This window comes from Lutjanus erythropterus, chromosome 17, assembly GCF_056507025.1.
Source record: "Lutjanus erythropterus isolate fLutEry1 chromosome 17, fLutEry1.hap2, whole genome shotgun sequence".
In the NCBI taxonomy this organism is placed as follows: domain Eukaryota; kingdom Metazoa; phylum Chordata; class Actinopteri; order Lutjaniformes; family Lutjanidae; genus Lutjanus; species Lutjanus erythropterus.
The window spans coordinates 13,787,184-13,799,722 of NC_139333.1; the positions used below are offsets into that span (position 1 = coordinate 13,787,184).

At 41.1% G+C, this 12,539-nt stretch overlaps 1 protein-coding gene across 2 annotated transcripts in view; it reads right to left on the reverse strand.

The window, feature by feature from the left end:
• The window catches only part of ankfn1b (ankyrin repeat and fibronectin type III domain containing 1b), a 184,431-nt gene that overhangs the window by 145,827 nt on the left and 26,065 nt on the right, over positions 1-12,539 (reverse strand). The window contains exon 1 of one of the 2 annotated variants that reach the window (XM_084741298.1): positions 7,535-8,193. The exons of the other annotated variant lie outside the window; for it this stretch is intronic. Within the exon in view, the coding sequence (XP_084597424.1) occupies positions 7,535-7,653 (119 nt within the window). The 5' untranslated portion in view covers positions 7,654-8,193. Of the gene's footprint in view, positions 1-7,534; positions 8,194-12,539 lie in introns of those variants that run through there. 2 annotated transcript variants of the gene reach the window in all.

Sequence of the window (12,539 nt, forward strand, 5' to 3'; positions counted from 1 at the left end):
ATACATATGTGTACCAAGTTTCGTGCATGTCGGTGAAACATGCCGCAGGGGCTGATGTTTAAGGGGCGTGGCCAAACTATTTGGCCACGCCCATTAACGAAACTCATATCACATGTTCAGGCCTGGACCGTTAACGCACATGTCAAGTTTCAGGCAGATTCGACTAAGTATAGTGAAGTTAATGCTAATTTTTCATTTTTGGCGAAACATCAACTTCGCCGCTCCGTCACGGAAAGACAGTGTGACATCATGGCACGATTTTCATAATACACGATTATCAACATGTTAAAGACGGTTTGACCAGATTTGAGTTGCATATGGTCAACGTGCTTGGAGCAGGACCTCAAAGAGTAAAACATGTCATTTCCTGTCGCCACCAGGGGGCGCTATGACAATTACAGAATATTGTGACATAGATGTGTTCAGGGCGGGACTATTATCCATCACAGCAAGTTTGGTGCAGATCGAACCATTTATGCTAAAGTTATAGCAATTTCGTGGTTTTTGATGTGGGTGTTGCGAGATATCAAAATTCGCCCTTCCGCAGCGACCGCGCCCTTCAACGATACGAAGATCTTTTAATAACTTTTGATCACACAGTTGTGGAGCTCACACAAACCGATTTTGAAGTCATTTCGATGAAATCTGTAGGAGGAGTTCGTTAAAGTATGACGTGTGAAAATGGCCAAAAATGACCTTATTTTGAAAATACAATTCAAAATGGCCGACTTCCTGTTGGGTTTAGGGGGTTGCTCCAAGAGGCTTTTTTGTCTGTCCCGGCATGATACATATGTGTACCAAATTTCGTACGCCTAGGTCAAAGTTAAAGCAGGGGGCTTCAATTTTGAAAACTGTTAGGGGGCGCCATTGAGCCATTTTGCCACGCCCCTTTGTAACGACCATAAAATATCGAATTTTTCGCAAGACCTGATGAGTGTGCAAAAATCTGGGACTTTTTGAGCCTGTTTAGGCCCTCAAAAATGCGATCTTAGGGGAAAAAGATAAATAATAAGAAGAAGAATAATTCCTTCAGTTTCAATAGGGCCTCGCACCGCCTTCGGTGCTCGGGCCCTAATGAACAGTAATAGTGAGAAACAATGAGATACTTAGTAGTAGGACGAGGAGAGGGACAACAAAAGAATTATAGGATGATATTGTGACAGTAACAAGTGAAAATACACTCTGTGCCACCCATATTAAAACAGGTTTGCATCCTGGACGAGCCCCCATTTTTCACAAACTGGCACAAGAAATGTAGTAAGGAGTCCACTTTAAGGTTGCCAAAAGAATCGACACTTTGTATATATGTTTAAAAGCTATATCCAAATGTTCATTTAAGACCTCAGTTCAGTTAAGTCTTTATTGCCCTGCCTGAAATTTGACTTGCAGCAAAACTGCCTGCTAACGTTGGCTAGGACGAGCTCCGAGACAGTGGGAGGGGCATCACAGTGAAAATACACTCTGTGTGACAATACTTGCCCAAACAGGAAAACATGTTTGTTGGAGGAATCGCACATTCAAGCGTTCCTGCACATGCTTTTGAGCGCTCGTCCTCTGGCCTCCTTCTCGTTCTGTACTTGATTGACATTGGACAGAAGACCATTAGAGTCAGAAGATCTTGCAAAAGCTTCTGCTCTTTTTCTTGCTGCCGGCAAAAGCACGCATTGCTCTCACTTCCACAAGAACAGGTTTTAGTGTAACAGATGTACAGCAGTTTGTATTAGTGACCTATTTTACTGCTAAAAGTAGCACATGCAACCCCTTGACTGTGAAACTGCGACTGCTGAAGTAATTTCCCATCCCTGACACTAAAACCTATTTCTGAACAGTTGAGTAGAGTGACTCACGGCGAGTTTATGCTCTCAACCTTCGCTCAAGCAGCTGTACAACTTGATGAATGCTGCATGATGGTGAATGGCACTGTTGTTGAATGCAGCTGTAGTGAGAACTATCCATGGTGCTGAATCTAGTTGCACACACAAATACATGCACATCCTCGTGAAACTATCTTTGGTAGAAGAGACAGAAGATTTCAGTCCTTTTATTAACCCATTTTAAGATTTAACACAGGCTGAAACAATTCAGACTAATGAGCACTATATATCTGTATAAAAATCTTTTTCTAAATCCAATCTCGCTCTGCTACATCAGCACTAATGAATGTTCCATTTATTAATGTAATGTTCTTCTGAAGCCAGTTAAAAAGCACATGGTTACTCATTCATAAGCCAAACTTACTGCTTGGCACTGAGCCATTCATTAAAAGTCTTATTCAGTAAATATTAATGTATTCTCACTGTTTGAGTGTGAATGTGTGTTCTCTTCTCTCTCTTTACACTTCTTTTGTCTTTCCTCCAGATCATTTCCAGCCACTTCCTTGGATCTCTTTCTCTTCATTTTAACCTTCTTTCTCCTACACTCTACCCTTTCAGAGACATCACCTCCTCCACCATGATGGAGATTCAAAACTGACCCATGACAGCAGCCTTTATATACTTAACAGAAATATAAACGCAACACTCGTGTGGTCACGAACTTTGTGAATGCTTGACCTGCACCATAAATGTGTCCTATGTGTGACATTAAAAAAAATAAGCTAATGACATGCAATTTCTCTTCATTATATGACACTGACTTTCTTATGGTGTCATCTACTTCATATGAAATTATGAATGACACATTTTTTCTTGCCACAAATGCCAGTGAGACGTTGCTGCCATCCTTTCAAAATTACACCGGTTTATGATGAGTGATGACATATTTTGACGTAGAAGCAATAAACCTTATAAACCTTGCGTGCACAGACAAAGTTTTGGCTATTTTACTTTAACTCATGAAAAAAGGGAGCAAAACAAAGTGTTGTGTTCATATTTTTGTTGACTGAGGACGGAAGAGAGACAGTTCTCCGGACGTTGGGAGAAACAGGACTGACCCCATGAGGCAAGTCAGATTAACCTGTGTCTTTATCCTTCAGTGATTCAGTAGATGCTGGTCAAGGAGTCACTGGACTGAATAGATTGAATGAAGCAGCTCTGAGGAGCTTAAGTGGCGGACAGGAACAAAAGGCCAGCCACTGAGGGCTCACAGATTCATCCCTCTACATTACAGAATGATGGACATGAACGTGTTCATTACATTACTGATTCGTCATCACTCATCATCCATTATGGACTGACCGGTTTGTCACCATTCATTACAGCTGCATCTCAGTGAGGGCACAGTTAGTGCCTACCCTCTGCAGAAAAGAAAAGTGCTGAAACAACAGTATTTCTCTTTTGGGAGTAAATTAGCATGTTATCTATAATCACGCTCCTTTACAGTAAAACTGAAGGGCATGAAAGGATGTGAATGAGGCTAGGTAAAAACAGTCAACACAAAAACTTATCAAACTAACAGTAATGACCAAGGTGACATATCTTCTAGCATTTTAATAGCATTTAGGGTGTAATTGTGTGGTTTTATTGCAGCAGAGATAAAGAATTGAAGGTTAATATGAGCTCAAGTTCTAATTTAAATGTCAGAAATATCTGAATGAAAACTGGCAGAATTGAAGTGGATGCATGACAGGTTTTAAGGACAATGGGGACGGGGATACTGTAGAGTATGAGGTCTTGGTGATTCTAAATTTAGACGCAAGGTCAATAATTAGTCTCAGTAGAAGGTGGCAGGTGACATGGCTACTTTTGAGACAATACTGGAAACGTTATTGAGTCCATGAACCAGCTCCCCATTCAGTCAGGCTCTTTCTCTGCACGATACATGTATATAAGGATCTCAGAGAAACATGAATCTCTAAACTGGTGACTTTTTTTGCACTTTTCCTGCTGCTTCCTTTCAATCAGAGACAAAGGAAGGCTGAGCTCAGCTGTCCTGGTCCAAAATCTACAAACAGACTTGTCGCAACTGTAATACCCAAACCCCCTCTGGCTCCTTCTCAGTGGATGTCACAGTACAGAGAGGACAGACATGAGAGAAAAAGGGTGACGGAGAGGTGAGGAGAATAATCTTTAATAAAAAAAAAAATACCAAACAAGAAAGACTGAGGTCTGAAGAGAGAAAAGACGGGAGGAGATGGAGGGGCGTAGGAAGAGAGAAAGAGACAGTGAGTGGGAGAGACGGAGACAAAGACACTGTGGGGATGAGAGAGATGCTGGATTTGTAATAGCAGGGAATCTGAGAGCTTTTTTTGTACCACACGTCCACCCACGTTAACACTTGTGCTGTGAGTGAATGATATGCGACTTGATGGACATTATTTCAAAAAGTCTAGAGAGTAGAGGTAGAGGTGGGAGTTTGTTACACTGTTCTGATTGGTACTTTCATCCTGGTTATATAATTTCACATCACCTCACATCACCTAATGAGTTCTTGTTAGATTAGGGTTTTTGCAGGTATTAACCTTCAAAAGCCCTTATCTAGTTTAGAAGAACACTGTTACCAGTAGTAAGAACTGCAAAAAACAGAAACACTTTAAGCTTGCCTCCAAAGGGTTTTTTTTTTTCTCCTCGGGGGCCCTACTTCAACAGCAAGCAAAGCAAATTTAATTTTCTTTCTGGATTTAGGACGCTGATATCAGTGCTATAATGCAAGGCAAGAGTTAGAACTCAGCAAAGCCACATAAATTAAGCTTTTTGCAGGGTGTGAACAGCTTCTGGGTGACAAAATTATCTGGGTACAGGCTATAAAAAGTGTTGCAATGGAAGCAAAAATTCAGAATCCAGCTGAGAAATCGTGAATCAGCTGCTGCCAGATTATTCCAGATACTCCAAATTTATATAAACAGAAACAGCAAAACCACAGAGGAAATTTACACTAAGAAACAATCATATTCAATTTCAGAGGTCACAGTGATTCAGAAATGTAGGTTCAGGTCACAAAGAGACAGGAGATCCAAAATGTTGTCATGAGGGCTGCCTCCTAATTGTCAACTAAACCATTAGTAGGTGAGAAAAGTCTTAACGCTCGCTTATGCTCTATGTTAGCTACACATACGGACGGAGCCTTCTGTCTGTACTCTACATTCATTTCATCCGTAGTTCTGCACATTTTCCTAATGTTTACGGACACGGAGAAAACACAGCAGTACCTGCGTTAGTCATGGGAGCAGTGTCATCAGTAGTCCAAGTGAAACATGACTACAAGTTTTAAAAATCCAATAGCATTGTGAATGATGTTTGCCATCATTTAGGCAGTGAAATATGTCTTCATCCACATATCATGATGTATTTAATAGTGCGCAGAAGACCTCAAGAGGTACATCATTACAACCTCATCCTGCACTGTCATGTTTGTTGCTGTCAGAAAATTCTGACTTCTTCTTTTTGGGGTTTGACTCTGAGCAGTGCCCTCTAGTGGATACGTAAAGGCCACATGGAAGTATGTGTGTTTAAAATGATGTCTCTATTTTTATGCATAAAGGGAGCATTAATGAGCCCTTTGTCAAGCAAGTTTACATTTAACTGTTATTCACAGGGGGAAAAAATATCTTAAACTCCATTTGGGAGCTGCACTTTGCCATAAGGCCCAGGATGCAACATGGATCTTTTCTCTTGTAACACTGAAGTCACCAGCATGCTGCTGCCAAATATGCACATGGAATAAGCAGAATAGAATACCAAGGTGATTTACAGCGGCTCTAACCACGACTCTGGGGCTGATGAAGACATGGCGGGTTCAGGTGGGGACAGGAGGTGTGAGGCGGCTAAGAAGCGAGTTTGTGGTGATTAATTTGTAAATACACACCATCCATCATGTTGATAAGTCTGCTATTATTTGTTTTTGTGAAGTATTTGTTCCTGTGTTTTAAACAATGAGATGTGTGTGACGTTTTAATGTGTTGGAATAGATTAAAATTGGATTAAAACACATTCAGAATCATCACTGCTTTTGCTGTTGGCATTTAACAGGCAGCTCGCATTGTGCGCCAAAAATATGTGTTTAAATAACTGAATTAATATCATAAACACTTGAAACTGGTTGACTATTGGCTTGAACTAATGACTTCTAGTCAATCTTTAGTTGAGGGCAGCCCTTATTTTCACACCCACACACTTCAAAAGTCATTTCTAATAAAGGTTGTCATGATTGTGGTAGAGTTGACCGCAGCATTAAAGCTGCTGCTCCAAATCAACAGAATGACTGCAAAATATGGAAGGATGAACATTTTCCCTTGAGCAAGGCACTGACAGAAACCTCTACACTCTCTGCTGCTCAATAATTCAGAGAGTTGTGGTTGTCTCTGGGAAGCTCCCACTGTGAACGAGTGGGACAGGATGATCTATGTGAGACAGGATGTTCCTGGAGAAGAGAGCAAACATGAGGCTGACTTTGCCCAGAAGAGCTCCTTCTCCCTCTTTGTGTCTCCCCTCGTCCTCCACATGCAGAATATCGACTTGATCCTCCCCATATCTATCTATAGAAATGATGCATCAGTGGGAAGAATCCATAGTAGCCAGCGCCATGCCTGACAGCACGCATCGACCGCACCTCCACACTTATGTAACACGATACTTACATACACGTGCACACAGACACATGTTTACATGCATATACACACACACACATACACACACGCAAACACCTGTATGCCCGACAGTCCTGTATGTGCAGACACACATAAACACACTGATAGACTGAATTCTTTTAAACAAAATTAACTTGTTCAAGCCTGGATGCTTATTCAGAATGACTCTGATTGAAGGTGCTAATCCCATTATTCCTCTGATGAGTATCATAATCACAACAAATATATTTAAATATTATCAGTTCATCCAATAAGAGTGCCAAATTGATTATTAAGTGATTATTAAGTTGCTTTCTTAAGAAAAAAAAAGTCAGAATTCTCTCATTCCAGCTTCTTAAATGTTTTATTTAAATGTTCTAGTTTCTTTTATCATCTTGGGCACTGGGAGGCACTGATTGAGATTTTACAGACCAAACACCTACTTACTCAAGAAAATAATGGACAAATGAATCGAGAATGACAATAACTGCTAGTTTCAGCTTACATCCAGATATAGTGATGTACAATGAGGATGGTACCACCATTTTTTTTAAGACACAGCATGTAAACACAAGATCAATCAATCATTAATCGACTATTAAATTAGTCGGCAACTATTTTGATAAGTGATTAATTGTTTTAAGTCGTTTCTGATAAAAATGGCAACAGTCTCTGATTTCAGATCGTCAAATATGAATATTTTATGGTTTCTTCCCTCATCTATGACAGTGAACTGAACATCTTTGGGTTGTGGACAAACAAGACATTTGAGGACTCCACCTTCTGCTTTGGAACACAGTGATGAACATTTTCTATGGAGCAAACAACTAAACGATCAATCAAGAAAACAATCAATAGATTAACCGACAATGAAAATAATCGTTAGTTGCAGCCCTAAACAACACATACAGGTACATGACAGCGTATGTTCACAGTCAGAGAGACAAATGGACAGTGTGTCATGCATCCCTGTAGCCTGGCATACCTGTGCACAAACACACACAGACGTACACACACACACACTCAGGTTACCTGGCCTCTGCCACAGTGCAGCAATAGCTGCCACTGCGTTGCGAGCTCCTGCCCACCCGCAGCTCCTCTTGAGACTTGCGCCGGTTAAAGTAGTCTGTGAGTTTTCCAAAACTCGCCATCTTTCCTCTGTCGGCTCACCTCCACCTCCCTCTCTCCTTGCGCCTTCCTCCCCCTCTGAGACGTTAAAAAAAAATATATAAAAAATCTCTCTTTCTGTTCTGCAAACAACCTCCTGACTTACTGTCTGCCTTCTACCTGGATTCAGTGTCTCAGCTCAGCATCAGCTGCAGGTCCGAGTCTCCCCCACACTCCTTCATCCCTCTGTTGCACAAGCACTTAATGTGCAGAAGAATGAGCCAAACCCTGCTCTGCCTTTTCTCAGCCTCTCTCCCCTTTCGATCGGTCGCCGCTGCGCGCACACATACACACACACACACACACACACACACACACACCGACTCTCTCAAAATAGTAACGTTTGTAACTGCCTCCCAGTCGACACAGCAGGAGGAGTGCCCCCTCACTGGAGAGCAAACAAGAAGGAGGAGACAGAGAGAATGAGAGAGAGGTGGCAGCAGCTGAGTGTCGGTCTTCTTCTGTGGTGAAGAGAAGAGCGGAGCTGGTGGGAGAATATGAGCTGCTATGATGCTTGTATCTAAGCCCACCCCCCTCTTTCTCCCTCTGTGTCTCTCTCTGTGTTTTTTTAGCGCATATTGTCTGTGCTGCTCTCTCCGCTCCCGTGCATGAATTCTTTCACACGACCGTTCGACTCTCGGTGATCACACACAGGCACGAGCTTCGATCAGAGCTGGAGAGCAGGTGGCAGTGGTTGAGCTTTGTGTGTGTGCATCGCTCTGTTTCACACACGCATTCACACACAGACTCACATTCAACCTGAAGTGCACCAGCTTCACGAACCTTAACTTCCCCTGCTTGTTTGTCTGCATGTTTGTTTGCGTGTGTGTGTGTGTGTGCACTTTTTGTACGAGGATAGCGCTCTCTTTATCAATTCCATCAATAATGAAAAACAAACACAATGACCAGCTGGTGGCCCCGTGGAGAATAAAAAAAGGACGATGGGAGGACAGAGGCAGCAAGGGGACGAGGGAAGGACAGAAGGAAAGTGCAAGAGGAAGGAGGGAAAGGAGGTATAGAGGGAGGGCTCTATGTGAAGAGCTCATTAGTGAGTGTGTGTGTGTGTGTGTGTGTACGTGTCGCTCCCTCCCACACATCCAGACATCATATATACAGGCATTCCTCTGTCTCGATCTCACTGGTTAGAAAAAGGTGACTGTGTCTTCTTCTTCTTCTCTCTCTTCTCCTGCTTTCATTGTCAAAATCTCTCAGTTGCACCCTACATTTACCTCTCCATCCCCTCCAGCTGCCTGTTTCTCCTCCCTTTTTTTAATTCGTTGTCCTCCACATGCCTTTCCCTTTTCCATCTGCTTTCACTCCTTTTTTCTCTTTGTCGTCCTTTCAAATAGCCCGAGGGCAGCTCCGAAATGATCTGACATGTACATCGTGCTGACTTGAGAAGGTGCACATCAAAGCCCAAATGTGAAAATGTGCCCACTTGCAACAGGCTCTCTAAAGCAGCCAAGACCCCATTCACACTTCAGGAAAAAACAAACTTCCCACTGCAATTTTCACCTTACTTTTACAGTTTTTATATTCACTAACAATAAAATGCAATTGCTTTGATTAAAGTATCCAGGATCAGAGGCACCATGTGCACTATTTGAGGACTAATCGGGACACTGCTGGCCTTGTATAGGAATGATTAATGTACAATCAGCTCACATCCACTTTAAAGCCCAGTTCACTCACATCCACAGCAATCAATGTTGCTACAACTACGGTTAATAAATACACTGTATATTTAGCATGAGTGGAATGAACCCACAAGTGTTTGATCACAGATGTTTTCCTGCTCAAATGACGCATTTGTGACGCATTTGTGAGCATCACCACTTGGGTTGCGTCTAACAAGTAATAACATTACTAAGGCTTATACCATTACCAACACCAGTGCCCTTATGTGACAATGATACCAACAGAGTATTTGATTCCTGAGATAAACTTTTGAATATTTTGGTGGCATCTCAGCACGCAGAACTGCCAACTCAATCAAATACACTGTAGTCAACTTCATCAAACCATGTGGGTTGTAGCTGCTGCTATAGTGAGCCAATCGTGTCACACTGAAATAAAGTTCAAAGTTTTGAAGCCTTGGGTTTGATGCACTGTGACTTGGGCAGTGCTTAGTTTGACACGTCTGTTCAGTAGGAAAAAATGGCAGCCTGTTTTGTCATCATATTACAGCGAAACAGTACATTAAATATATGTTCCTGAAAACATTTACATAATGAATATTGATCTTTCCCTATCCATAACCAGGAGCTTTTGATCTGTAAACCTACCGATTTCTTAACCACAGCTTTCACAGTCAAAACATAACTAGTTTGTACAACATGCACAGTGAAGCAAAATCTTCTGTACACAATCCAGCTTCCTGGTCGTGATCTTTCTAATTTTACAGATAAACAAACCACTAAATTACATTTCTGAAAATATTTTAAGCACAAATAGGCAATGCAGCAACTGAATTTTGATCCATTTGTAGTGCTGAGTTTTTTGAGCCCTCACTGATAATGACCCGTCAATCACACGGTAGCCAGACCCTGCTTTGTGAAGCCGCCCCCTGCTGGCCATTAGAAAGAATACAGGTTTCAAGCACTTCTGCATTAACTTCACTGTTCAGACTTCGAAGCTCCGTCCACTTCTTCTTCTTGTTTCTATGAGTACTACTACTACTACTGGGGTTATTTCGGTCCATACCTTAAAAGGTAATGAATAATGATACCCAGCCCTTATCATTACTGCTGATTTTCTTTTAAAAATAGCAACTAGCAGCTACCAAGAACACAACCCAACAAAATATATAACATGCTTAGCATCTTTAGACATTAAGGCTGAAATGTTACATATTATAGATTTAATCACCACTAACAAGTGTGTTATTGTTAGTTGCTCTCAGAGAGCAAAAATTTCACAGTAGAAATGGGGAAAACATTTACAATGAAGGTGGACAAAATTAAGTTAGAAATATATCTTCTTACACTGTCAGAAGAGGATGAGAAGTGGTGCACTTTGACATTACTCATTTGGAAAAAAAAACATCCCTCAATGTGCTACAAATTGTCTCTGATAGTGATAGAGGTTGCAAAGTGTGTAAAGCAGACCGCTTTGTGTGACAGACAGTTGAAGTGCAGTTGAAGTGGCCAAAAACACATCATTCAAAACACGAGGAGCACCAAATCACTGAAGATTCCTGACAAACACCACAGGGATGCTCTTAAGTGTGTCCACTGTGATTATAGGTATTAGAAGCTGCTCACTGAGCTCAGTAAAAAAGAAAAAGACAACACAAAAAACTCTCAATCGAGATGTAATTACACTGCCAAGACAAAACAGATGTATTAAAAGTTGCATTAAATAAATACCAGAATGGAGAATTTAAATTAATGCATGTGAAGGAACTCATCACAGTAGTACTTGTTCAGAGACTGAGATTTACAAATTATCTGTCTACTGTATGTGTGTGTGTGTACCTGTGTATCTATGTGTGTGTTCTGTTGCTCTGCTGTGATCCCACGCTGTAGTTAATGTCGTGTGAAAGGTGTGGGCTGTGTGAGCTTTGCAGGTTCCTGTGCTAAAGAGTTCAGCTTATCGATCAGCCTCGCCCGTCTCCTCTTCCTCCCTCCAGATCAAAATTCTCTTCATTCCCTCATTCCCTCATGATTTGCACCTCCCCTCCCCCCAACTGCCCATTGATCTGAGAAGCAGCATGGTCTGACTATATTGCCCAGGAGGCAGAGCAATATTTTGAATCCCTGGGTAGAGAGAGGAGAGATAGAGAGCCAGAGAATACTGAAGACACAGATAGAGACAAATTAGCTGAACATAGTGTAATATTAATGCCTCTTAAAGCCTCAGCATTCCTCTTCCTCGCTGACACTACAGTATTATTCCTCAATAAACCTGCAGTGCTTCAGCAGTAGGTGCATACACATTTGCAAAACAGATTCATCAATATTATGTGTGTGTATCCTGCACTGCTGCTGCATTTTAATACTCTGTGTTACCACAACTAATTCCTGCACATTTACTGTTCTGTTGATTAATTCAAGAACAATTCTGATGCTGTATCAACAGCGCTTAATTTACCCCTTTTATTCAACCATACAGGGAACATAATGAACATTTGAGATAAATGGAATTTGTGAATGTTTGTGTTTTTACCACTAGGATAAGGAAAAGTACCTCATACTCATAATTGCAGAGTCAGTGAGGCTGATCGAAAAAAATAACGTGTAAAAAATATTCTGTTTGTCCATATTCCATATGCCCAGCATAAAAATGGACCCATCCAGTACCCATCCACTTTTTTCAGTTCCGATCCAATTCCTGAATTTGGATATCTGCGGATATGATATGGTAAAGATACCAGCACTCTTTTTTCCTTGATGTTTATGATTATTTATAAGTAACAGTAGTAGTAGTAGTAAGATTTCATGAGGCTGAAAGTGAACTTCAGTCTGGAAAGCTTGTGTAGTTTGTGTAATGTAACTTCTGTGATGGCATTCTTCAACCATTGCTGTAGGATTCTGGTTTGTGACATTCACATCGGCAGCAGATAAGCTAAAAGACAGCCATCAGTTGCATAATTATCCCATGATGCATTGCTGGGAGTTTAAGTTTACTGTCTTATGTTCCAAAATACAAATGTTACTGTTAGTCTCTTTGATGTTTGAAGTTTGTGGTTTATGTTGCTCACTGCCATTTTTTATGCATGTAAGAAAATATTGATCAACTTGACTATTGTGTATCCTGTATTGATACTTATACTGTGATTCATACACAGATTTGTGGCAGCGGTCCATTTTTTGTTGTTTTTATATCCCCAACCGGTAGATAGAAGTTTTGTTATCTATCTATCTTAACT